Source organism: Hoplias malabaricus, chromosome X1 (assembly GCF_029633855.1).
Source record: "Hoplias malabaricus isolate fHopMal1 chromosome X1, fHopMal1.hap1, whole genome shotgun sequence".
Taxonomy (NCBI): domain Eukaryota; kingdom Metazoa; phylum Chordata; class Actinopteri; order Characiformes; family Erythrinidae; genus Hoplias; species Hoplias malabaricus.
In genome coordinates this window covers 9,839,043-9,866,362 of record NC_089818.1, presented here as the reverse complement: position 1 = coordinate 9,866,362, position 27,320 = coordinate 9,839,043, and the positions used below count along the sequence as shown (strand labels likewise).

Below are 27,320 nucleotides of genomic sequence, written 5' to 3'. Positions count from 1 at the left end.
ACACACTCTATCAGATTTTAGAGAGAGAGAGAGCGAGAGAGAGAGAAAGAGAGCAAGAGAGAGAGTGACAGAGAGAGAGAGTTAGAGAGAGAGAGACAGACAGAGTTAGAGAGAGAGCGAGAGAGAGAGAAAGAGAGCAAGAGAGAGAGTGACAGAGAGAGAGAGAGTTAGAGAGAGAGAGAGAAAGAGAGAGAGAAAGACAGACAGAGTTAGAGAGAGTGAGAGAGAGAGAAAGAGAGCAAGAGAGAGAGAGAGAGAGAGAGAGAGAGAGAGAGAGATGCCTGTGTGGACTGTTAAGTGAATAGAGTATGATCAGCTTCAAACTTCAAACCTGAGACTGTAACACACTAATGCCAATAGAGCTACTCTGAACTGAGAGAGATACAGAGAGAGAGAGAGAGAGAGAGAGAGAGAGAGAGAGAGAGAGAGAGAGAGAGAGAGAGAGCAAGAGAGAGAGAGAGAGAGAGAGAGAGAGCAAGAGAGAGAGAGGTTTCTAGGCTGCAGACAGAGAGAGAGAGAGAGACAGATCACGACACACTTCAGAAAGCTCTTCATTTGTCTTTCACTGGAAAGGAGGAAGAGGAGGATGAGGCGGACGAAGGCTGTTTAAAGAAAAGGCAAAACCAAATAACATGGAATTGATCGGGAACCGACCTTTTACAGTGAGGACAGCGAGACGTGTCTCCTGACGAAAAGGGCTTGACCAAAGAAAACAAAGTTCAATTAAAGACAGAGAGAGAGAGAGAGAGAGAGAGAGAGAGAGAGAGAGAGAGAGAGAGAGAGAGAGAGAGAGAGAGAGCAAGAGAGAGAGAGACAGAGAGAGAGATCCTCTTTGGCACTTCCTAGAATCATCAAGAACATTCACTGTCTTGGCAACATTAGTCCAAAGCGGATCTGTACTAAGTCCTCACCAGACTTCAGCTCTCAGCCACAGATATGAGTTTTAATCTTCCCACCGGAGTCACGCATCACTGAGTTAATAAACGTTAAACATTTCAACAATTATATTAATATTAGACGGTGCACCAGCAATCGTTACTGTACCGACTAATCCAGGCATCTACACCATGCCCCAAAATCATCATTTCTGATTAACGAACTCAGCCTCCACACGTGACCCTGAGGTCATCATGCCAAAGGCAAAGGGTCAGCCAGAGATGTACACTCCCCCACCTTCACCCCCCACCACCACACACACACACACACACAGCGCTGAGCTACGGAGAGATATAAACCAAATCTAATCATAACAACATGCTTTGTGGCAAAATGCAATCAAACCTTCACAGCAATGTTCCATTATAAAGTGAAGCCTTCCCAGAGGATTACAGGCTGTCACTGCGGCAAAGGGACAGACCCTGGACTAGTCATGCTTCCCAGATGACGGAGCTGACTAGTCTGTGGATTAAGGGGGAAGATTCCCACTGATCCAGACATGCTGGGAGGCTTTGGGAAGAGACATTGCACACACTGCTCTCTCTCTCTCTCTCTCTCTCTCTCCCACACACACACACACAGTCGTACTGTACAAATTACAGGGAGCACCCTTCATTTATTTAATGTTTCTGTGGAGATCGCCTAATATTTAAATAATAATAATAAAAGACTGATAAACAATGTTGTCAAATGGGACTCCTAACAACCACGCAACACCTCACCGATCCCCCCTCCCTCCACAAAGCTTTCATCTTTCATATAAACCTCTTCTAATAAAAATCACACCCAATCATTCCCTCGATGGCCCACACAAACCCAAGGTGACATCTGGCTGCCGACCTTTTTAAAGAAGTTTGACACATTTGGCCTCCACACAGTGAGCGATGACCACTCCGAGCGCCCAACGCTTCCAGCACAAATTCCAATTACACCCGAGCTGCTAATTACATTACAGTAACAGATTAAATTGGTCTATTCAATTCGTCTCAATTATGTTTGATTCCTCCAGTCAGATCTCATTTCTCTCTGCTCTTCACATGCCGTCCGTCCTGCCCTCGTCATCCCCTCCCGTGCGTGGTTAATGTAAACGGGGCGTGTACATAAGAGGACCGAAGTTGTCCTATGAGCTCAGTACAATTTCTGAGAAACCTTTAGGTGTTTCATTTTGTGCCGAAGGTAGGAGCCGATAAAACAAAGCCGTCTTCATTACAAGCAAGACCAAACACTCCTCACAGATAAACACACACAGCTGCCACTTAGTTGAGTCCCAGCTACAAGTCCTATTACTTATGCATGCTGCTCTCTGTTACAAACTTGGCAACAGGTGTGTGGGTCTGTGTGTATTAGCATGTGTGAGTGTGTGTGTGAGTTTAAATTTCAGGACCGGCTTTGGAGCAAATAGTATTTTTGACTTTGAGTGTGTGTGTGTGAGAGAGAGAGAGAGAGAGAGAGAGAGAGAGAGAGAGAGAGAGAGAGAGAGAGTATACGATCACTCTGGCCCAGTTCCCTCGTCTCTACATTCTGGCTCCTGAGCAAGCTTTCATCACACTGCTGGTGGCAAACTGCAGCAGTGTGTGTGTGTGAGTGTGTGTGTGTGTGCACTCGCAATAGCTCAGTGATCTCGTAACACTGAGCATAACGCAGAATTTACATGACGAAGATGCAGAACAAACCGCTTCAAAGGAAATCCATTATCCATTTCACTGAATCCTCTGACAAACAAATGTGAATGTGCCAAACAACAGCCAAGCACTGAGCGTTCTCAAGGGCTCCAGTCCTACTTAAAAACAGACTCGGCTCAAGACAAAAGCACTTAGCTGTGGACGGATTGGAACAGCTTTTAACTAAAATTTTAAAAAATTAAAATAAAAAAAAACAATGGTCTCTTTAATCTTGCAATTCATTAACATACAGTCTTTTAGAGCTCACGTTTTCCAAAGACACTGACATAAAGAAATCACTATAACTGGAGAAACAGGCTTTTCCTAGACAGCAGTTACATGGTCTGGAGCAGCTACACATGAGACTGAGGTCACCGTGCCCTGCACCAGGATTCAACTTGGAGGGGTATGGTGTATTAAGCTGCCCATGGAGCAGTGGAACTCTGATCCCTGGGATGATAGAGCTGCACCCAATACCTTAGGGATGATCTGGAGTGAGGTCTGAAATTCAAAACCAATTATCCACCATCACCTGAGCTCAGGATGTTCTCATGGTTGAACTCCATCAAATAGTCACCGAAATGCTGACGTGGTATAAGCCTCCTTCCACAATCATAGGCAGCATGCTTGTGGTCACTGGTTGGACCTTGGACTCCTTACACATTGGTTACTCCACTGAAAACAAAATGGCGAATCAGGAAGCATGGGACATTGTAGGTTAATAGGTGCCCACTGAGTGTTTATATGAACATGGAAATCAAACTTTTCATTTCTAGAGTCCATTTGTTTGTAATATTCTTCATATTTGATTTTTGTTAACATTTAATTTCTGACACCATGTGGATGCTATTTCACAATTCCGAATTCTCATAAAGCTCATGGACTATTTCTTGGGCCAGTTCTCAATTTGGGATCAAGTTATTTGGCTCATGGAGCAATCCTGGACAATGCAGGATATTTAAGTTTAACAACATAAGCATCGAGTCAAATATGTACTCAACGCTGGGCTAATGCTATGCAGCTAACACATATTTTTTGGGGCTTTGGCCTTAATTTATCTCACTAAACTGAGGAATACTGCTCTGTGGAACAACCCCCAATCAGCCTTTCCCTGAAGATCCAATCACTCAGAATACCTTGCCACAACACAAAATGGACAAAGACTGCGTTGAAGCAAACTCAAAGAAAGTTTTCCACAGAGCAGGATTACTCCGTTTAACCAAATGAATACAACCCAAAGTCAATCCTGTTCAACAAGAAAATGCCTAACACTGTTTTTGCTGGACAATCCTGAACTTTGGGCTTCGATTATCTGGCTAAATGAAATCCTGCTTTGTGTAACGTCTCAGTTAGCTGGATAACTTTATCCCAAAGTCAAGCTCAGCAAGTCTCGTCCTCCCTTTGGACTGAAGTTATCAGATCACGTGTAGCAACAACACTACCTGCGTCCCGAGGCGTCTTCCCGAGACATGTTTCCCGCGATAGAGAGGAAAACCAAACCATCCGCGCGGTCGGTCGCGGAAAAACACGCTTCACGTTCGTCTTTAAGTCTCGCGATAGCACGCAGACATCGGGGCAAGGCTGAGAGAACGAGCGTTTCCCACCAGCAGGAGAGAAAGAGCGAGGGAGAGGAAGAGAGAGGGAGAGAAACTGGGAGCTGGGGATGGAGGGGGTGTGGTGATGAGAGGAAATCTGCCTGAATATCCATCCGTGTAGAACACACGTCTTTTTCTAAAATAATGAAACAGATTTTAGGTGTTCTCCAGACGCACTGGTGGGGGACTTTTTATTTCCAATTCTTTTTTTCTTACTTTCTGGGGGGAAATGTTAAAATAACAATTTAATGTCAGTTAAAGCACTTAAAGAGTTTATTTAGTCTTAAACAGGGGTTATTTTTTTCAAGATATTTTGGTGCTATGTAGATGATTTCCACCTAAAATAAGGACCTAGGAAGAACACAGAAGTAGCCTACAACCTCCACAAAAGAGCCCTTTTGAAGTGCCATTTTGGAAGGAGCAGTGCTCAATAAATGTGCCATTTAAATATTTAAGTTGCAAGTATTTGCATTCCTATTACAATTATTGCAGTTGTTTCATACAAAAAATTATATCTGAAACTAAAATTGAAATAATTTTCAATTTGCTGCTAAGCTCCTTAATCCACCATTTGTGCTGTTTAACTGTCCCCTTCTTCCCCATCCAGTAGTATTAGATCAGCTGTTACTTCTCCCTAGCTCCCCTCGTCCTTTTCATCATCAACGAAATACAGATTAAAGGGAAGATTGTTAAAAGAAAGAAAAAGAAAAAGAGAGAGTAAAGAGATGAAAAAAAAAAAAACCTAAAAGCCCCTTAGAGGCAGAAGCAGCTCATTCCAGGCCCCTTTTGTGATGATATTGATGATGATGATGGCCAAGTGGACAGTTTGATTTTTGGTGTGAGTATGTGTATGTGTATGTGTGTGTGTGTGTGTGTGTGTGTGTGTGTGTGTGCGCGCGCGCTGAGCTTGTTATAAAGAATCAATATTATATCAAGGGCCAAGTTTGGTGATAAAGGACTTTAGCCACTCCGGCTATTCATCATAAGGCTGTAGCAAGCAGATAGGTCAAAAGAAATTATATTGCACTAAAGAGAGTGTCTTCTTATCTCTCTATAGCAGGGGAGGTGGAGGACAAGCCGATCGATATAGTAGCCTGGGTATACTCCTTGCAATTATCAATAGCTGATTTTGTCTTTCCTGGGGCTGCATCTATTAATACCAGATAATAACAAGGCTTTTTGGGACATAACTTAAGAGGGGATGGAGGGATTGAATTGAGAGGGGGAGGGTGAAGGGGGGCGGTTAAAACTTTGTGCACACAATGACCTTGCTGTCCAGGAACGTGTCATGTCTCGCGGAAAAAGGAGGGTGCGGAGTGATGCTTCACGCATGCTATGATGTTTCCCTCACAATAAGGGCATTAAGAAACTCTTATTTGTCACAACACGAGTTCAAATAATTATATTTTCCTGTATTATTATTGTTTTTCTAATTATGCGTATTTCTTGGAAGGAATTATTCTAGGCAGAATGTAAATTTCACACCCGTTTAAAGACGTGAAATCATGCGGGGGATTAGTTTACAATTCTCTAACGCTGACTCTAAAAATAGTGAGTATTAGTTATTAATTAATAATCATTCATTAGTGTGTTTTAGAAATATCGAGAGATTCAGTGGTGTCAGTCCCATTGTGACGAAATAATGACACCCCGTATTTTCACGTGAAAACAATCAAAAATCAATTAAATACAAATTCGCGGCACTTTTATTATTGTTGAATTGGTGTTGTTAATATAATTTTTATTAATAATAATAATAAAAAGTAGTGGGCTTCAAGCACGACCACCGGCTGTAAACTCTCCGCGGGGAGTCAACACACACACGTTAACCTGCTTTTTAATGTACAGCCCATAACCTCTACTCCACATTCTTAAGCACGGTGTGTTGAAGCGTTGCTTTGTTCTGGCCTGTTTGTGCTGTTTTATCTCACAATTAATATTCAACGGACTTCATTTAGAGGTTGCACTTTGGTAAAAACTCTAAATGGAATAAAAAACACGAATTTTAATTAAACAACCACATCATATGTTCTGCATAAACAACGTATAAAATGCGTGAAGTGCAGCTACAGAAGTCCAAATCTTTAAAGTGAAAGCCGTCGGTGTCCCGCTGCACTTCGTCGGCTGCTCGCGGTGGGCTGCACTTAAAGCCCCTCTGGCTTTTACACTGCACAATGACTCACAAGGACGCGTGGGACAACGGCCACGGACCCCTCTCCTCTGTTTATCACTGTATCCCTTTCCATCTCTCTCTCCCTCTCGTCAACACTTTCTTGGAACGTTCACGCTGCATCGGAACTGGACGACAGCTAAAAACACAATCGCGATTTTTGTGGGTCTTTTTTCTGTGCTTTTTTTCTTCTCTCGTGAGCGCGTGAGTCACGGAGCCAATAGGGACTGAAGCACGCTGCTTTCAGGTTTAACCGTCATCTCTCTTTCTCTCCCTCTCACTCTCTCTCTCTTTCTCTGGCAACTTTTAGCGCCCTATAGCTGAACCAAGGGACCAACGGCTACAAACGATGTTTTGTTTTTGTCATTTTTTTTCGTCTATGATTGTGAGTGGGTGGTCGAGCTAGAAGAGCCTGTATGCAAGCTCCATCTCTCTCTCTATTTCCCTCCCTCTCTCTCTCGTCAAAACTTATTTCGACCGCCCCCCTGAAGCCCAACGGATGGACGGTTACAAAAATCCCATTTTTTTTTTAGCGTTTATTCACTTTTTTCTTTCTTCTTCTACGAAACCGCCAATGAGGACTTAAGTACACTGCTTTAAGGCTACACCGCTCGCCCGTTTCATTTTATCGTCAGACTTCGGCTACTTTGACCGCCCTCTGTCATTTCTGCGTTATCATGTTATTTATGTTGATTTTTCCTCTTTTAACCAGATAATCAATGAGGACTGAAAGCCGCTGGTTTCAGTCTTAACCGTCACCTCCCTCTCTCTCTATGTTTTTTTTTTTTTTTTTTTTTTTTTAATTTGGCCTCCGAGTAACTTCACCAGTCTCGGTTACACCGGCGGACGGGGGACACGTCGTTCATTCTTCGACGAGCTACTTCCACGAACTTTATTCAGCGACATTTTGTAGCGCTGCCATAATCCTCCTCTCCGTTTTTCCTCCCCCTTTTACCTCAGAACACAGTAGCGCGCGCGAGCCCAAACACCGCGAGAGAGCTAACGTGCGCGTCTCCATGGCAACGGCCAGCGTTCTGGGCTTCTTTCGGGGCTGAGGGGGAATATCTCACTTTTTCTTTTTCTTTCTGGAAGGAGGACATGAAGACTTAGAGCTGCGACAAGGGCGCACCGAGGAGGAAAAATAAGGGACGCTGAGCCACCCCACGCCGCCTTTTGCCCGCCCCCTTAGGATAAAAGTTCGTAAAAAGAGACAGAAACAAACAACAAATAAGTGCGCTATGCTAAGCTAAACCATCTTTTCAGTCACCGGCGGGAAATGATGTGGAACAAGCAAACAAGCAAAAACCAAGCGGCGAGGCGAAACGGCGCAGAGAAAAAGGGAAAGAAGCTGACCTTCCGAGAGCGAGGAGAGAGAAGATAGACCCCCCATTTACCCTCCACTGCTGCTGGTGTGTTACACGGGGCTTTGGGGGGTGTTGTGGAGCGAGAGAAAGAAAGAGGAGGAGGTGGTGGAGGAGGAGAAGTACAGCGACCGGAGAGAACAGAGAGACAGATAGTTTTTGAGGGTGAAGCAGCTAATTGCTAAGTCCGTCCCTCATTACCATAAGCGGCGTGTCCGCTGGCCCTCAGCCAGTCTCCCCCCACCTCACACATTATTATTCACCATCATAATTACATACCGACCATGCGCAGTCCACACAACTCCAACGCCAGCTAATTTCCCTCATTTTTTTCTTTGCGCCACTCGACTATTTGCGAACATATCGTTGCGTGTGTGTGTGTTAGTGTGTGTGTGTGTGCTGGTGGGGTTTCATTCCGCTGTGTGTGACTCTGTGTGAGTGAGTGAGTGAGTGTGTGTGTGTGTGCGTGTTTTTCCCTCGCTGCTGATGTATGTGCCAACAGCAGGAGCTGAAGTGGCAGCGTGTCCTCAGCAATGTCCCGTCGGAAGCAAGCAAAGCCGCAGCACCTCAAGTCCGAGGACGAGCCCTCAGACCTGGGAGGACTTTCTCAGAACGGTGAGTCTCCAAATTTGCTGGCGTTTCTCTTTTCGTTGGCACTTTTTCTCTGCGTTTGTTGGTTCCTGGATCGTCCACTTCTCCCAAGAAGTCGTCAGCCCTTCAGACTTATGAGCTTTAGTGCTTATGTCTGTGCCCATTTGATGTTTTTTAACGTTAGCTTTCCACAGTCTTGAGTAGTCCCTTCTGTGCACCTCGAGTTGCATCTTTTCTGATGTACTTTTTAGACTTTCCTCTCCGGTGGAAACACTGTGAGTTCTCAGAGCTTGTTGACTTACTGTGACTTCTAACTCTTTCAAGTTTTCCTCCAAAGAAGTGTAGGATTCAGAGCTGTTTTCTGAGCCTTTGTGAACATTTAACATTAAGGTAGGCGGGTTTAAGTTTAAGCTGTTATTATCTGTGGCTTCTGCATTCACTGCCAAGCGATTAATGTTAATTTCTATGCTCCCCACGTTGTGTCTTTTCTGAAACATTTTTTTGAAAATTGACCTCTTGTGGAAAGTTATTGGGTCCGAGCTAATGTTTTTATTTATTTTTTTTCGGTTCGTTCACTTCTTAAAGACAAGTTCGCGCCTCTGTTGCTTATTTCTGACATTTCCTAAAGTCCTAACCAATGTTTTATAAGTTCTAAGCTTCACCACCGTCACGTTCAGTTCGCCAGAAAGCACGGGCAGCTCCTGTGATGGAGTAAGTTCACTTGGTGCTAGGTTAAATCCACATTTCCTAGGTCTAGTAGCTCGCCGTAGCTCTGTGTAACCGTGAGAAAATGTCTGAGGACACTTGGATGCGAAACGTCGACGCATCGTCTCTCAGTGAGAATGTGGGCGAAACTTCGACTGCGCTCAGTTACCACAAGCACTGGCTCTCGGAAATAGCCATCAAATATTTAGCACTCACTTCACTCAAGAGCAGTTTCTCCTGGTAATTTAGCACTTTAACGAGCGCTTTAAATAAAATGCGATAAAAATAAATTAAAAGTCCTCAAGTCAGAAGGGAATTTAATTTGAGCAGGCATCGTTATTTTTATTTCGCGTTTGAAGGGATTTAATTATTACTCCGCTTCAAATTCAAAGCCCAGGATTTGTAGGAAAATTAGTTTGGATTCGTTTTTTAGTTCTGATTTTTACTTTTGTTTTAAATGATTATTATTATTATTATTATTATTATTATTATTATTATTATTATTACAGATAATTCAAAACATTCGTAGAATGTTAGGAATTTTTTAATATTAATTATTTATTTATTTATTGTGAAAAATCTTTACAGACTTCCGGCTTTTTAAATTCTCGTTTGTTTTGAACGTAATAACGAGTTCAGCATCATCGTAGTTTACAAAGTAAAGTAAAAAGGGCAGAAGCATCTCTTCCTCAGTGAGGCAGTGCATGGCTCCTGTGTCCTCACAGATGGCCATTGTGCGGCTCGGAAAGGAGACGATTGCATTGCTTTTTACCCGAGGAACTAAAGCCCAAGCTACGCTTTTTGTCATGGAAATGTTTTTTTTCCCCCCTCTGTGTTTACTCTACATTCACAGTTCCCCACTTCATTCGTTTCTTATCGGACAGTAAATAGGGATTATTTAGTACAAAAAAAAGAGAGGAATAAAAATCAGAAATGTGCTGTGCGTTCCCTAAATGTTGTTCAATAATTAATTCAAGGAAATATTGCTTAACAAGTGTTCACCCTCATTTTGCTAAAATGGTAACAATCCATTCACTAATAAAAAAAGATCTGTTTGCCACTACTTTCTAGGGCTGGTGAGGGGTTTAGAAATATGTAACATTTATCTTTATTCATTTAATTAAACTGTTCAAGTGAAACATTTTGTACGATTAATTTTGCAGATACATTTATGTGAAATATTTATTAAACAAACTACAACAAATATGTATAATTTTGTTGTAATAGTATATTCACTGAGTGCAAATTTAAAAATGAAGTGAATACATTAAACCTGAGACACAGTCTAATTCCAAGCTGTGTCTTAATAATCTCCCACTTTCTTTAGACTTTCAGCCTTTAGCTTTTTTATATAATTCCTATTTATTTTTCATCATGGATTTATTGCGTAGCTTGATTCTTGACTTAAAAATCTGCATTCTTCGAAATTCCTCGATTCACACTTGTGCATGTTCACATCTGAATCAAGCAAATTCCAAGCACCATTTTTTTCATTGTGCTAAACTGGATTAGAGTTATTTTACAATACACTCACACTGACAGTTTTAGACATTCCTTTTCTTGCATGGTTGAGGGCAGTTACTTATGAATTGGTCCATACTTCTTTCCACTTAAGAGGTTTGGAATATAAACATGTTTCATTATTGTTTAAATGTTAAAAATCAGAAGTGCACCAGAGCGTAAAGAAATGTTGATAATTATACCTTTTAAAAGACTGCAATTTTTTTTTTCTCTCGCAGCAGGACCAAGGCCTATACGTTCCAGTTTTAAAATCCACATAATCGACACCTCACCTCACACAGAAGCACACGAGAGGGGTAGACAGAGCAAGTCATGGAGTGCTTCAACGTGAAGCTGATGTCAGTATTTCAAGACAGATGTAAATGTCAGAGCAGAAAACGTGGCTTGTGTTTGGTTAGTCCTTTGCAAGACTGAAAAATTAGCTAAAGCCCTTTGTGAGCTGTGATGCTGACAAAGCTCAGAAACTGAGGCTAAGGGTATTGATATCTTTTAAAAGACATGCTGACACTTCTCAGCGCTTTTTGCTTGCTCAACCTTTTTTTCAGTGGGCAGTGCGAGGATACAAAAGGAAAAGATCCTTTTTTTTTCTTTGTAGACCGGGCAAAAAGACCCCAGACACACACTGATAATTAGAATGACTACAAAAATCACCATTTTTCACATGTTTGCGTTCACAATTTAAAGCTAAAAGAACTGCTTTCTGTACAGCACACGCCGCAGAGTAGAGCACCTATATTCATACTAATGTACACTCTTCGAACGCTCTGTACAAGGATGTAGAGTGGATGGTGGTGCATAGAGAGCAGTATGTATCTCACTGATCGTCCCACACCATAATCTGAAGCACTGTAGGTACACCTGTGCCTTGCACATGACATAGTGTAAAACAAAGCACCCAGCATGTCACCTGTTGTACTGAATTACCATACATAACCATTGATTCATTTGACTAGATCATTAATCCAGTGACAGTGAGCCCTTTGCTGGGTTTACAAAAAGCGCAGTGTGATTAGATGGCAATGCAGAGGCCTGCTTTCGACCCTTAGTTTTAGTATTTTTACGCTCGTACGGCCTTATCAGGCTGCTTTTACACTAGGGTCTTTGCCGAATCGAAATGATTTTTATATTTCAGTGTGTGTTTCACCTCCTTACAGCAGCTTGTAGCATATATTCAAGCCCTCAGTTTTTTCAAAAAACAGTTTCCATCTTGTTTGGTGTTTTTAAATGATGTAAAGCATACCGTTCCCACCTATCGTCCTGAAACGGCATCCATCATCGCTGATACATTTGAGTAGATCAGGAATCCATAGGCAATGAGCACGTTTTCTGGGTTTACGAACAGCGCAGTGTGATTAGACGACAAAGCTTTGCGTTTACCCTCAAGCTGCAGCATTTCCCCCTGAACTCCAGGACTTTAAAGCAGTGTTCGTTTTTCCAAAAGAGAACATGTTCACGTTTAGATTTCAGTAAATGTGTCACCTGTTTTGCTGCGGGTTAGTACCACTGTTTGTTTCCAGCTTTGGAGTCTGTTTCTCAGAAGCCAGATTTGACCTTTTTTTCTCTCCTTTTTTTGTTGTTTGTCTGGCTTTTGTCGAGGAGTTTACATTGTTGTCAAATGTTGGCTAATCGGACTCTTTTGTGCGGAGCCCCTGAAAAGGTGGGAGCTCATGCCGTGCCAACAAGGGATTGCCTCTCACCCACCAGCCCCCTACCCACTGCCGCCCCGGACCACCTCCCCGCTCACCCCTCAACCCACCCTCCCCACCCTGAGGGGGTCTCTTTGGAAGGGCTTTGATACCGCGTGCTGACTTAACCTTTGCCTGCCAGGGGTGGCCGCTGGATGTCAAGCTCATAATACAATTAGTACATGTGTGCCATTGACCTTGGCAGACAGGCTTACAGCCGTCCTCGAAAGTGTTAACAGTGACAGCCTTTCATCTCCGCCGCCACTTCCGCTGGCCTCAGTCTGCGAGTGCAGCCCCCCACCCCCCCCCCAGGGCCGAAAGTGTCCTATTAGAACACACATGTGTGCATGCAAGCACATGCACACATTCCAACTCATTGTCTCTGTGGCTCCGTTTCGCACCCGTGCTTGTGTGCATTTGCTCGTCGTTATTTTGGATTGATTTAGAACACCCCAAAACGTTGAGTATTTGATCAATTCGTCTTTAATTTCTTTGATTTTATAAATGGCACGTAACTGTGTGAATTTCGCTTGAAGGAATTTGGCGTCTCGTTTTTAAAACCCTTATAAGCGTATGCTAATGATAACTAACAATTTATTAAATGGGACTTTGTTCAGTGCAGGTTTCCTAACTGGTGTAAGTGTGTGATTTGTAAACAGTGTGTGGCCTTTAAACATTTTAAGGCAATTGCGAAGATCTTTATCTTCAGAACAAATTTAGAACAATACTGAAGTATCTTTTTTAAATGAGGCCCTGTGCTAATGTTAACATTTTTTATTCTTGGAGGGTTTTATTAGGTACATGCTTTAATTTAAGCATAAATTCATTTTTTTTTTCATTTCACATCATGTCCTTATTTCCTAACCATCACAGGGAGCTGATCTTCAAAAGAGTAATTTATGCATATTTAAAAAAAAAAGAAGAGGAATGCCAAAAGACAGCTAAGGCCATAAGGAGCACTAGAGCTCATCCGAGAAGCTGTGTTTGTTTTTTTATTTTAACCATTTGGTGAAAGTCTCAGAGGACCACCCACATCGACAGGGGCGAGGATGATGATTTGCCAAACGGAGGCGGCTTGTTCGTCTCTCAGTCGCAGTTGTCTGCTAATTACAGCTCAGCGCTTTGAGTGCAGAAAAATATGATTCCCAATTAAGAGCGGCTGGGCAACAGGATGCAGCAGAAGCCTGGTGGACAAAGTGCCGTCACCGAATACTGTGTCTCAAGGCCTGCATAAACAAATCATTAATGTTTTGGCTGTGCCACATCTGTGCGTCGCGACAAAGCCCCTTCTGTTCAGAAGGGCACAGGGTGGTTACTGTACCAGGGAAAGTCATCTTGCGTTCTGTTTTTATCCCAGTGCTAGTCTTTCTTTCTGTCCTCTCCTCTGTCCCACTAAGCTCATCCTGTATTTTTTCTCTCTGCCGCAGCGATGAATTCAGCCAGCCAGTGAGTGGAAGAAAAAAAAAAAAGGAGAGAGATTTGTCAATGAAACGGTGCTGAGAAAAATGCCTTGTCTTCAGAGCGAAGGGGGGGGGGTGTGGGGGGGGTTGGGGAGGAAAATGAAAAGAGGCGCAATGGAAAAAAAGTGTCATTCGCACAGGAATTTCTTAACATTGTTAAAACCAGCAGGCATCCTCATTGCTTTCCTCCTGCTCGGGTTGGACCTATGGCGATTCATCTCCCTCTCTCTTAAAGATTCCAAGCTCTCTTAAACACTTCCAAAAATGCTTTTAATGAAGGAAGAAGGGAGGGGGGGGGTGGTTGGTTGGTGGTGAAGACGACAAAGTTATGGATTCCCAGAAAGGACGAGGGCTAGGCCTGAGAATTTAAGCAGTGTCACAAGTGTGTCTTTGTCAGGAATTCTTAATGTTAAAATTGAGCTGCTTCAACAGACAGGGGTCACAAGGTGAAGTCTCATTGTCAGACAAACACACACACACAAAAAGTAACGCTGATACTCACAAACTGCAAGGTTGTCTTCATCAATCTGGCCTTTGTTTATTTGTTCTCCCTGTAAACAAAAGGAAACTATATGTATGTAACGAACGGTGGCGTATGAAGTGTAAGCAGGTTTCTTGACCTTTCTGTGTGTGTCAGGTTCGGAGGGGGTGGTATCAGGGGTCTGCGAGTCAACGAAAAGACTGCGTGTCATTCGTTTAAATGAATATTGGAGATGTTAAAAAGACACATTTGTAATCACTCTATTCTTAGCCCACTGCAGTGTGCTCTGTCTCTGAATCAGTCCAGAGCTCGCAAACTTTATCTGATATAATATGCCTAGATTAGTGGTTTCAGTTAGCATGCCAAAGATTGCACACCAAGATAGCGGATACAATGATTCAAAGTCTACAATCCCCCTATTGATTCCAGCGGGCTTCATATTTGCATTTGAGTAAAGGAAGACTCTTAAGGGGATGAAAACGCATTGGATTTTTCAAAATGCCTTCCTTTCTCTCGTGCTATAGGAGAATCAATACAGCCCTCTCTCTCAGACACACTCTCGTGCGTTCTCACTCTTCTTCCCTTACACACACTCTCTTCTCTCGCATTCTCTCTCTCTCACACACACACACACACACACACACATGCACACACACATGCACAGAAACAGACACAGCAACAAAATCTTTTATTTGCCTTCAGGTAAAACTAAACAAACTTAGAAAATTATGTCAGAAATAAATAAATATATAAATAAATGTGTATATGTATATAATGTGCATAATAATTGTTGTTAATAGAAATTTAGTTTCACTTCAATTCACGGCTGTAAGTGTGCACTATACATAACATTTGCTTCCCACATAGACAGTGTGTGTGTGTGTGTGTGTGTGTGTGTGTGTGTGTGTAATAATCCTATCATTATTCTTAATTATTAAATGTTATAAAAATAATATTAATTATAGCACTAATTGTAATTGTATTGAAAAGGCAGGTTTTCACTGAGAGAGTTTGACTGAGTCAGCGTCTCCCGGGCAGCTAAAGAGCGAGTGTCAGAGAAATGCATGGTTTTTCCAGAAGGGATGTTTCCAGAGAGGAGAAAAGCAATAGAAATAATTTTCTGTTAATGATTATTCTGCCTAAACAAAGCCCCCAAACAGACTCTGACCTTTAACCCTTCAATTATGGAAATGAGGCCCACTGTCAGTAGATCCACTGAAATTGTTTTCTTTGGTCAATATTCTCGTTATTTTTATTTTTTTAGTTAATTTCTGTGTTCAATCAGTTTAGTGTTTAAAAATAGAGCAAATGTTAAAGAATTTTTTAAATCTAATTTTTTAATTCTATGAATTGAATTGTATTAAAAATCAACAAATAGTGAAGAGGTTACATTTGATGTGGTTATGAACATTTTTAAATGTTTAAGAATTGTACTCCCAGTGAAGTAAAAATTGCCTTTGTGTTTTTGGTCCTGCTTCTGGGTAATCCTAATTTAACTTGCTAATTTTTATTGATATGTAGACAGACCCCAGTCTTGCCTCGACCTGCAGTAATCACGGGTTCTCCCAGTTGCAGTGCACTGAGAGGGAAGCAGCAAGTCCTTAGATTTGACCATTGTTTCTGTTATGACCACATCCTCAAAATTGGATTCATGTGAATCTCTCGCTTAGAATTCTTGTTTTGTTGTTTGTGGCTTGATTAGAGCTTTCTTTGTGCCTGCTTGTGTGTGTGTGTGTGTGTGTGTGTGTGAGAGAGAGATTTAAGTTTATCTATAGGTCAGCGTTTAGTTTAATCATGGCTTCGGATGCTTACACACTAATTCTGAACAGATCACATTCGAATAATGCAACTATTGTGAAAAATTGTTTGCATTAAATCATTCCTTCATTCAGATTTATTTAAATACAATATGCTTCTTTTCTTTAACCCTCAGCTTCAGTATTTGAAAACGAATCATAGTCATAGCAAAGCTATAAAATATGAATGTATTGTCACAAATAATTAAGTTATATTGTTACACGATAAGCATATGCTTTCTCGTTAGGCTAATCATCTCTCGTTACAGCCCATCAATCTGTTAAAGCCAGCCTTGTGAAAGAAGTGCATGGTCCACTAGAAAAAAAAAAAAAAAAAATCTCTTCTTACTCTTGCTCATCTAATCACATCTCCTGGCAGGGTCGACAAGGTCTCTGAAGTGTAGCAGGCGCATAGTTTTCCATGTAACAAAGTAGCAGACACACACCGCGGAGATAATTAACACACGCCGCACAACATACGAACGCGCAAGCATGGGCCCTGGCCCTCTTTTGTGTAGATGCATGAAAAAGTAAACTGCCGTTTAGGCTGGTTTTCACGGCTTGATCAGGTGTGAATTAGGACTCTGCTCGGAAAGCCTTGTCCTGAGGTGCTGCCACATGACAGCTATATACGGAAGAGGAAGTGGCTTCTAACAACTGTGACTGAACATATGTAACTAATCAGAGGCATTGCTGCTATGGCAGAACCATGTAATTTGCTGGTGCAGGGAGGACAAGAGAGACAGAAGATGATGAAAGGCATGAGAAAAGAAAGAAGGCAAAGGGATGTGTATCCGAACACTGAATTACTGCATGTTTCTCAGGCTGAAGAAAGAGATCCATATTTAGGAGTGAATGATTTTCTTTTGTTTTTCTTTTTTTTCATTTTCAGTGCTTTTCAAGTATGAAGATCTTTCTGTATTTATGCCTTGACTATAAGCGAATTAAAGCCATTGCTACTGTCAGAAAGCCGTTATGGGGCCGATGAGCGGTTGGACTTTGTTGAAGGTTAAATCTATCAACTGGATGAAATGCAGAGGTTGCACGTTACCCTAGCAATGCTAAATGAAGAGGCTTAGGCATTTGAAATTCAGGTGGAAATGAGGTGGCTTGATAGCAGAGGGGAATCCTAATGGGGCCATCAAAGACCTGATTTGTACTCAACAGGCGAGGCAGCTGTGAATTGTATGAAAATATTGGAAATCAATAGCTTGTATGGAATTTCATTAAGCGGCAGTATCCACAATTGATAGGCCCTCATAATTTGATGGATTGCACAAAGAAAATTATTAGCTGGCTATATGGAGAGGAGTGGAACGCGCAAATCTGAGCCCTGAGAATTGGTGAACTAGGACGATTTGTTCAGAATAGAAAAAGGAGAATATTGATTTTAGCCATGGTAAGGGGACAAAAAAGAATTAAAGGTTAAATCTTTGCCAGGGTCTTGTGTTGAAAAATGTGTTGAATGTCTGTGCATTATTCATTCATTTATTCTGTGGTCTCTCCCCACCCCTCTTCCACCCTCTCCCAGTCTCAGGCGAAGTCTTGGACGATGCCGACAGTGGTAACGAGAGCCGCAGCGGGAGTGAGGAGACCCACGTGTGTGAGAAATGCTGTGCGGAGTTCTTCAAGTGGTGCGATTTCTGCGAGCATCTGAAGAGCTGCACAAAGAACCCACTTGTGCTCATTGTCAACGAGAATGAGGGCACGCCAGATCCAGCGCGGGAGTATCCGGACGAGCCATCGCCTGCGCCTAGCTGCCCCAGTGAGCCCGCACTCAGCGAGGAGGGAGCGGAGGACCAAAACACTCCAGCCGAAGCTGATGAGGGGGCCGAGATGACTTTGGAGAGGGCTGCCATCCTGGACAAGGAAGATGAGCCCATGGAAGTGGAACTATCTCCTGAGAAACTCCTGGAGCCTGAAGATCTGGAAGCATCGCCAGAGCCGGACGTCAGCCTACCTCAGCTCGAAGACCCAGCGCAGCCGTCTGCGGCAGGTTACAGCATGCCTAGCACCAACGTCACACTGGAGACGCTGCACGGCACCCGAGTGGCCGTGGCGCAGTTCTCCCAAAGCTTCCGTGGAGCAGTAGCCAGTGGGGTGTCCACCATGGCCATCCCTATGATTCTGGACCAGTTGATGGCTTTGCAGCAGCAGCAGATCCACCAGCTCCAGCTGATAGAACAGATACGCAGCCAGGTGGCACTAATGAACAGGCAAGCCCCTTCACAGTCAGCTCTCAACCATCACGCACACCACAGTACAAATGTTAGCTCACAAGTAACTTCTTCTACTGGCCTTCCCACTATGTCCAGTCAGCTCCAGCTGCACGGGTTCATTACGCCACCTGTCCACCAACTGCCTATCAGGGTGCCGCCCACTTTAAATGGCCAGGGGCCAGCTTCCTTGTCCTCGGCTTTGGAAGGAGGCCACTCTCATGTCTCACAGACAGGAAGCCAGCTGTCAGGTCCTGTAATGAACAGCAACACCTCAACAAATTCTTCATACCCACCTTCCAGCTGTACTGTAGTCCCATCCTTGCTGCCACCGACTTCAGTTCCTAGCAGCAGCAGCAGCAACAGCAGCAGCAGCGGTACTGCTGGAGCTGGTATCAGTAGCAGTGTTTCCATCCCAAGAAACACCACAAGTCCTCCAACACTGACCCATGGAAGCCTGTTGAGCTCTCCTTCCAACCTCCCTCTGATACCTCATAGTTCACCAAGCAGTGTCATCTTTCCCAACCCACTGGCCAGTATCGCAGCCACAGCCAACGCACTTGACCCCCTCTCCGCCCTAATGAAGCACCGCAAGGGAAAACCTCCTAATGTCTCCGTGTTTGACACCAAACCTAACTCAGATGACCCCTTCTTTAAGCATAAATGCAGGTTTTGCGCTAAGGTGTTTGGAAGTGACAGCGCCCTTCAGATTCACCTTCGCTCTCATACCGGTGAGAGGCCATTCAAGTGCAACATCTGTGGCAATCGCTTCTCCACAAAAGGGAACCTGAAAGTTCATTTCCAGAGACACAAAGAAAAGTATCCACACATTCCAATGAACCCTTATCCGGTCCCTGAGTACCTGGACAACGTGCCAACCAGCTCAGGAATTCCGTACGGCATGTCTTTGCCTCCGGAGAAGCCTGTTACCACATGGCTAGACAGCAAACCTGTTCTGTCCACAGTCCCAACCTCAGTGGGCCTGCAGCTTCCACCAACCCTGCCCAGCATGATCGGAGGCTATGGAGATTCACCAAGTCTCACCCCTATAAACAGGTCACCTCAGAGACCCTCACCGCCGTCAAGTGAGTGTGCTTCCCTGTCACCTAACGTCCTCAGTACCGAAGCCAGCACAGCCCTCACTTCAGCATCTCCACAGCCCAACATAGGGGGTGACATACCCCCGATTTTGAAGGCAGAGGGAGTACATTTACCACCCAACTGCACCACCAGGCCTGGGGAGACGAGTGTATGCACCACTGCTGTGACCCAGGTAATGCTCTCAGCCACTGTCACTACCACAACTACCACCACCACTCAAATCACAGACTCAGTGACCACTCCAACTTCTGTCTCTCACCCGTCCCACCCAATGATCTCAGACCAGTTCAAAGCCAAGTTTCCTTTCGGTGGCCTCTTGGACTCTATGCAAACATCAGAGACCTCAAAGCTGCAGCAGCTGGTGGAGAACATCGACAAGAAGATGACAGACCCTAACCAGTGTGTCATTTGCCATCGCGTGCTCAGCTGTCAGAGTGCCCTCAAGATGCACTACCGTATCCACACTGGCGAGAGGCCCTTCAAATGCAAAATATGTGGCCGCGCTTTCACTACCAAGGGCAATCTGAAAACGCACTTTGGTGTTCATCGGTCCAAACCTCCTTTACGAGTGCAGCACTCTTGTCCTATCTGTCAGAAGAAGTTCACCAACGCAGTGGTCTTGCAGCAGCACATCCGCATGCACATGGGGGGTCAGATCCCGAACACGCCTCTGCCTGAGGGCTTTCAGGAAATGGACTCGGATTTTTCCTTTGATGAGAAAAGCTTAGATAACATGAGCAACTACGACGACGAGCTGATTGACGAAATGGAGCAGGCAATGGAGGACGAACCAGATCTGAAAGATGGCGACATGGACCCATCCAAACCTACTCTTTTATATGGTGAGATGTCCCCTAGCAGCTCTCCCCCGACTTCAGTCATCTCTAGCATTGCTGCTTTGGAGAACCAGATGAAGATGATCGACTCAACAGCAAACATGACCCGCGCCTTCAGCCTCAAGCCCTCGGAAAACGGGAGTGGGATTGCAGGGGAAAGCAGTGACATTCTTGCAAATGACTCGTCTTCTGCTGTGGGAGATTTAGAGAATCACAGCTTGGGGAGTCCAGCCTTGTCCGACTCATCGGGCTCCATGCAGGCACTCTCTCCTGCTCACAGCCAGTCCGAGAGCCATCGCTCCAGGTCACCGGGGCTGGCCAACATCATCAGCAGCAACATAGCCGAAGATGCCCAGGAACCCAGCACAGCAACGGCAACTGTAAAATCGGAGAAATCAGAGACCCCCTCTCCAGGCTCGGTACAAGCAGAACATACGGGAGCCCTAGACCTCACAGCTGCTCCGCCACCTAGACCTTATGTTAAAGAGGAGAATCAATTCAGCATGCTGTTCCTGGGCAGAGACAGAGGTATGTGTACGCTTCATTAAGCAGCACATTTTCTAATAGCATTAGAGCAAAATATGAAAAAATAAATACATTTTAAATGCTAAATTCAATCCGAACTGAAGCAGAACTAATATATCAGAATTATTTTCTCATACGTCTCATATGTTTCCTCCGGTTAAGGATTAACGGCTCCCAACTTGATGAGCTCAACGCCGAGCATGGTCAAACTTGAGATGAACGGGCACAGCAAGCCGCTGTCCCTGAGCGAGGGCTCGCACTTGCACATGAGCCTCCAGGTGCCTGCCGCAACTCCTCAGACAACAATGAGCCCCAACCTTACCCCGATGCTAGCACCGCCTCCACCCCGCCGGACCCCCAAGCAGCACAACTGCCACTCCTGTGGGAAAAACTTCTCTTCGGCCAGCGCCCTGCAGATCCACGAGCGAACGCACACTGGAGAAAAACCCTTCGCATGCTCCATCTGTGGAAGAGCCTTCACCACAAAGGGCAATCTGAAGGTAATCTGAAGTTATTTCAGCTCGGAGCTGATTAGAATGATTCTTTTTCATATTAAAAAAAAAAAAAAAACCCTGAAATGGCAACTTTACAAGAGAAGGCAAAAATAATATAAGATTAGTACAGAGTATTTATTCCGTATTTAATATTATACAATGCTTGTCTATGTTTATATGAATGCAGATAATTAATATATAAATTAATATAAAAAAATACAAACACAGTATTTTTAAATGAATTTCAAATGCTGAATTGTTGTAATTGTATCTTTTCACTGTGTGATCTATAATTTTTAGGGATCACCGTAATTATTAATATGACACTAATAATTTAAGTCTTGTGAAATAACTAATCTGGATTCATATGTTTAAATTTCTAAAGGTTGGATAAAGTTAATGGCACCAATTTGAACTTTGTTGTCATTTCTGAATAAAGTTTATTTCTTATATATATCTTACATGCAGCTGTTAGTATGTAATTTTTTAATAATCCATTACTACATTTAGGTGCAAATGTAAATGAATATATATTACTTTAATATTTTATTATATTTTATTTATATATTTTATATACACACACATTCAAGGAGATTCCTTCATCTGAGGTTTGTAATTTATACAACGTGTCCTGTATTTGATGAGTAAATTCCTATATTTATATTTAACAGGATATTTTATAAAATGCCATGTCATAAATGTATGCGAATTTTTGGTCAAACTGAATGTTTAAACTGATATTGTACAAAAAATCAACAAAATCAAATGCACATTTTCATACACCATCAGTTTTTTGCTGAATGTAAAATACATGAAATTTTGCTTTTCCAAAAGTTGTGGCATATTTTATATTTCATGTGAAAGCGAAACGAATTTGCAAAACCCAGCCAAACAATAAAAAATGAAATAAAAATAGAGATTATGCAAAATAATTTGTAGCAAATAATGTTAAAATAACTTGTGTTCCTTGTAGAGGACATTAATGGGTTTTTTCTTAAAAAGTCAACAGACAAGGGACGTTTTCCAGGCGTTTCATTTATAAAACGTCCTTAAGACATTAAGAGATCCAGGTATTTTTTTATCATTATTATTTTTTTTTTTATAAAATACATTCTTTTTAATTATTTATCACTTTTTAATTTCTTTATTGATATTTCTCCATTAATTGTTAAAGTGGTTGGTTTGGTCAGTTTTGTTCATTTATGTTTTATTAAGCATCAGTCAAATGACAAGTTCTGGTTTTACTCACAAACTTCCTTTGCCACAAATGTACCACCACAGACTTGTGTTTGCTTTTTTCAGTCCCTTTCTGTTAAATTCGTGATTAAAATGCAAATAAGTTATACGATGTTTAACATTGTTTCCGTCACCCGCAGGTCCACATGGGCACCCACATGTGGAACAACGCCCCGGCGAGGAGGGGGCGCCGTCTCTCCGTGGAGAACCCCATGGCTCTGCTGGGTGGCGACGCAATGAAATTCAGCGAGATGTTCCAGAAAGACCTGGCAGCGAGGGCGATGAACGTGGACCCGGGATTTTGGAACCAGTACGCGGCGGCTATCACCAACGGCCTCGCCATGAAGAACAACGAGATTTCTGTCATTCAGAACGGGGGCATTCCTCCGCTGCCCGTCAGCCTCGGCGGCAGCGGCATCCCCTCGCTCGGGAGCATGTCAGGGGGCATGGAGAGGGCACGCACTGGGAGCAGCCCTCCGATGACCGGCCTGGAGAAGACAAGCCTGGAGGTGGGAGCTGGACGTCCCTTCTCCAGGTTTTTGGAGGACAGCAAAGAGATTGGGATCAATTAACAAGCTTTCGTCTGAGGAGAGAAACAGAGTTCAGACTCCTGAGTTCAGACGTTCACACTTTGTCCAGTTCGGTCTCTTATGTACTATATTATGTACAGCTGAGGTTTGATATTCTGTTTGGTTTTTGGATCTATAGTATTCGGTATTGAGTAGAGGTCTTTCCCCATCCTCTCATTTCTCCCCTGTTTCACTTAATGAAGAAGAAAAAAAAAATAACTCATGTCTCATGTTTGAGAATCTGTTGTCTTGCAAGATTTGCATGGTACTTATTGGTTCTTCTCAGTACATTCGACTGCTTTTCGAGGATTTATGTCCCAAAAATCGAGACTCTATTTTTACTCAGTTGTTATGGGTAAGACTTAACTGTACAAAGAGGATAAAAAAATAAAAGAGCAACCTCTACGTGGATGAACTGACTAATGTTTACCAGACTACAGTGTATGTTTCGAGGTACAAGAACGGGGAGTTAGTGAAACGACACACCGTCGTAGTGCTCGCTTATAATTATTATTATTATTATTATTATTTTTATTTTTCACTCATGAAGTAGATACTTGATGGATCAACAACAACAAAAAAAAGTTTGAACTATTTTAATCTTTGCATTTAGTCTCTTGGCATTGTCTTATCTTAATGTCCAGTGTCTTTAGTATTTATAATATTCACAAGAAGCGGGTATAAGAAAATATATTTAATGGCCCCAACATTTTATTGACCTTGTTTTATTTTCTTTTTTTTTCTAAACTAGACTTCTATTATGGCTGTCTCTTTCAATAAAGACGAAAAAAAACAACAGAGTCACGTTCATCTGAACAATGCAAATCCACGGTGAAAGATTTATTTGGATATCTAGCACACGTAGGTGGAGCGGAGCCGGTACACACGGGGAATAACGAAACAAGAAAAAAAGGCTAAGATATCGAAAGCTGCTGCCTTTACAGACTTGCTTTTAACCTTTGTAAAGAAAAGAGACAAAGATATACAGAAACTTATTGTGTATAGAGTACAAACTGGTATGCATATTTTGTAACATGAGAAAAAAAAAAGGATATCCTGATTTGAGATTTGTCATGTTTGTGAATGCACTTTTTAGAGGAACGGTCTTGTCTGTGAGTTATCATTAACAATCTGACTGAGCTATCTATCCCCTTTTCCTTTTGTTATTTTTTATTTGTTTGTTTGTTTGTTTGTTTGTTTCCTTCACCCATGGGGTTCTTAAACGTGAGTCACCCAGGAGGTCCTGGAGGGTAAGACAGTTGTACTGAAATCCTTACACCTTCAGTCGCATCAAACTAATAAAATTGTGAGAACGGATCGTGTCTGCTTTAATGGCGTTCGTCCAGTCTGTGGTTGTTGTTGTTTTTTTCCCTCAGATTCCTGGTTGTCAGGTTTGACTGAATGGAGTCACAGTGTGGAACTGGGGAAATAAACCAGTGCTGAAGTTTGTTTCTGAACATTTATTTAATTGAGATTCTTTGAATATTCATATATTTCATGTAGCAGGACCTTTAACCTCTTATTTATTGCCTTTTTGATACACAGCCTCAGCCAGAGCTGTAGTTCATACCTGTCATGTGTAATAATGTGGACACAGTTTGGTTGACCATGATATTTTCCGCCTGCTGGACTGGATGCTAAGGCTGTTTAAGGCAATTATGGCCCTGTCCTCTCAGGGCACGTCTGCCAGAGCGTTTCCGCCTGCGTTCCAGCAGCGCACACAGAGTTACTCACGTTTGTGGTGAAGCATTGAGTGGAAATGCATCTCATTCACAACATTAAACACAGTGAACCAGCACGGGTCACGGTGTGTGTGTGTGTGTGTGTGTGTGTGTGTGTGTGTGTGTGTAAGAAAGTGAGAGAGACAATCCGCAAATAGAGTTTCATAATTGATATTTATTTATAGAATAAAAATCTCTTACACTCACCTCAAATAACCCAGTGTCAAACTGTTGACTACAAAATAAAAGTTCAGTTTAGTCATCTATAAATTATTAAATGGGAAGCCAAAAATCTAAAATACAATTTTTTATTTTATTTTAAACACATTCCTAATGGAAAGTCAATATTGATAGACTTTGTTTGCTTTTCTTTTTCTTTCTTTCTTTCTTTCTTTCTTTCTTTTTCTAGCGAAGTAGGCCAAACTACCAGTTATTATTTGATACTGCAGTACATATTTCTAAATGGAAAGTACATTTATATTCCTTTCTTCTTTCTTTCCTTTTGTACTAAACAAATTCTGCCCCCGTCAAAATCTACATTCCTAATTAGAGGCTTTTTTCGTCCACACTTTTATTTCTGTGTCACGTTTTATTGTTTTATTAATGTATATTATTAGATGGAATCTTTCCTTCTCGTCTCTCTCTCGGTGCAGAGGCAGGATACAGTTTTATGTAGATGCTCATATTTAAGGAAAGAGTGTGGATGTTCTCTTCCTCTGTTTCAGGAAGAAGCACATGTTTCATTTCTATTTGATCGCCAGCAAATGACCTCTTTCAAAACCACCACATGCTGTTGTTGTAATTGCTTCCAAATGCAGTTGCTGTGGAAGATTGAGATGCACTTGTTGGAGTCACTGGCTGAAGTCTGCGCTGTAATAAACATGTTTAGAATATCACAGGCCAAAACTCATGGTTCAGAACTGAGATCGGGACGCTGGACGGGAAGTTGTTGATGACTAAATACTAGGGCTAACCCTGACACAACAATCCACTGCATTAAATGTGTGAATATGAAACTGTATTAAACATTAACCCTCAGCTGAAGTGACTAAAGGTAGAGTAGGTGAATAATGCCACAAAAACAGCGCTTGTATTGATTGATAATCTTTCATATGCACGGTTACCCCTCTGTGTTTGTATCTTGGTTCCCAATAGATCCCAAAATCTGTGGATATTGAAGGCCCTCATAAATAAGAGCTGCAGCCTTTACATATAACCCCCACCCATCCTCCTGTACTCTTTAAAGAAAGGGGTACAAACAGCACAACAAACAAGATGCCAGATGAAGGCTGCTCAAACGGCGAGAGCTGGAGAGAGACTGAGAATGTGTGAAATGGCGGGGGGGGGGGGCTACAGCCAAGTGTGAAGCACATCGCTTCATTCAGTGCATGCTCTCGGAACAGTAAATTCAATCATGGCTTCTCTGGAACTTTCTGGATTTATTTATTTGTTTTAATAATTTGCATCCACATTTGATTGAATCAGAGGAGGTAAACACACACTGTAAGTAAACACTGTACACACTATTGTACTTCTCGTGTAAATATGTTATTTTGTAGATACAAGGTTTGTATCCAACAGTGGAAAAAAAGATACACACACTCACACACACACACTCACACACACACACACACACACACACACACACACACACACACACACACACACTACCATTCAAATATTGAAACTCACTTATTTGAACCAAATAACATTTTTTCCAGATGCCTCTATAACAACATCCTGATACAAGCAGAGTTCAAATTTAATTATTGTGTGTGTGTGTGTGTGTGCGTGTGTGTGTGTGTGAAAGAGAGGCTGTAGAGAAAGAAGGATATTAACAAAGTTTTATATATATTTACAACATATTAAATATTAACATGAAATACACAGAAATGACGAGTGGGGGTTAATTTACCTCACATTGACTGTGTAAGTGTACACAGAGGAGGTCGTCCTCCACTGCCACCCAGAGTGTGGCACACACATGGCTCACAGCACAGTGTACATAGCCACACATACAGACCCACCACACACACACACAGTTTGTTTCCATGCATTGTGAGGACATTACACTGACTTACATTCATTCCATGGCACTATAACCTACACCAACTCTAACCCTTTAACCCCACACGTCTGTACTCTTCCTCTATCGCCGTGTTACGGTGTAGAAATGAAGTTTTAATGTGAGTCAAACCTTTATCTTCACGAATATTAAAGCTATGCATATATTTTGACATTTTGCGTAGAGAAGGTTTTGTGGCAACGACACGCTGCCATTTTTATTTATTGATTTTAAACACTGGAATTCACACTTGATTAAACAAAACACCAAAATATGCAGAGGTCACCTGAGGTCAGATGTAACCACCAGGATTTTTCTTTCAGTCTAGAGTCCACTGTGGTTCATCACTGGTGGTCGGAGAACGTTATCTAGCAAGTGTCTTCAGTTCTTTATTATATTACACAGAGCTACAAGTTCATTAGCCATCTTTATTTTAGTTTATTGAAGAATTTTGCACATCAAATGGCCTGAGGGTCTCGGACTAAGATAAAAACAGGCACATTCTCGTAAGGGTAAATATGATTATGGCACCGCTGCTTTCTCTTGGGTCCAGTTCATGTATGCGCTGCAGTGTCCTGTGAAATGAAATTAATGT

At 42.4% G+C, this 27,320-nt stretch overlaps 1 protein-coding gene and 1 long non-coding RNA gene across 3 annotated transcripts in view; one reads left to right on the top strand and one right to left on the bottom strand.

Annotated features, from left to right (window-relative positions):
* LOC136675616 (uncharacterized) overlaps positions 1-8,116 on the bottom strand; it is a 57,053-nt gene extending 48,937 nt beyond the window's left edge. Inside the window, exon 1 of the long non-coding RNA XR_010796209.1 lies at positions 7,716-8,116. This is a non-coding gene — a long non-coding RNA (uncharacterized lncRNA). The remainder of the gene's footprint in view (positions 1-7,715) is intronic.
* Positions 8,117-8,121: 5 nt separating this feature from the next.
* sall3a (spalt-like transcription factor 3a) lies at positions 8,122-24,575 on the top strand. Of its 2 annotated transcripts, none has more exons than XM_066652259.1 (4): positions 8,122-8,338; positions 17,500-20,643; positions 20,803-21,140; positions 22,511-24,575. In XM_066652259.1, exons 1-4 carry the CDS (start codon positions 8,257-8,259, stop codon positions 22,940-22,942), a joined length of 3,996 nt encoding a protein of 1,331 aa, XP_066508356.1. In that variant the 5' UTR covers positions 8,122-8,256; the 3' UTR covers positions 22,943-24,575. The 2 variants fall into 2 exon arrangements, with proteins under 2 accessions (XP_066508356.1, XP_066508355.1); XM_066652258.1 differs by having other exon boundaries at positions 17,494-20,643.
* Positions 24,576-27,320: the final 2,745 nt, after the last annotated feature.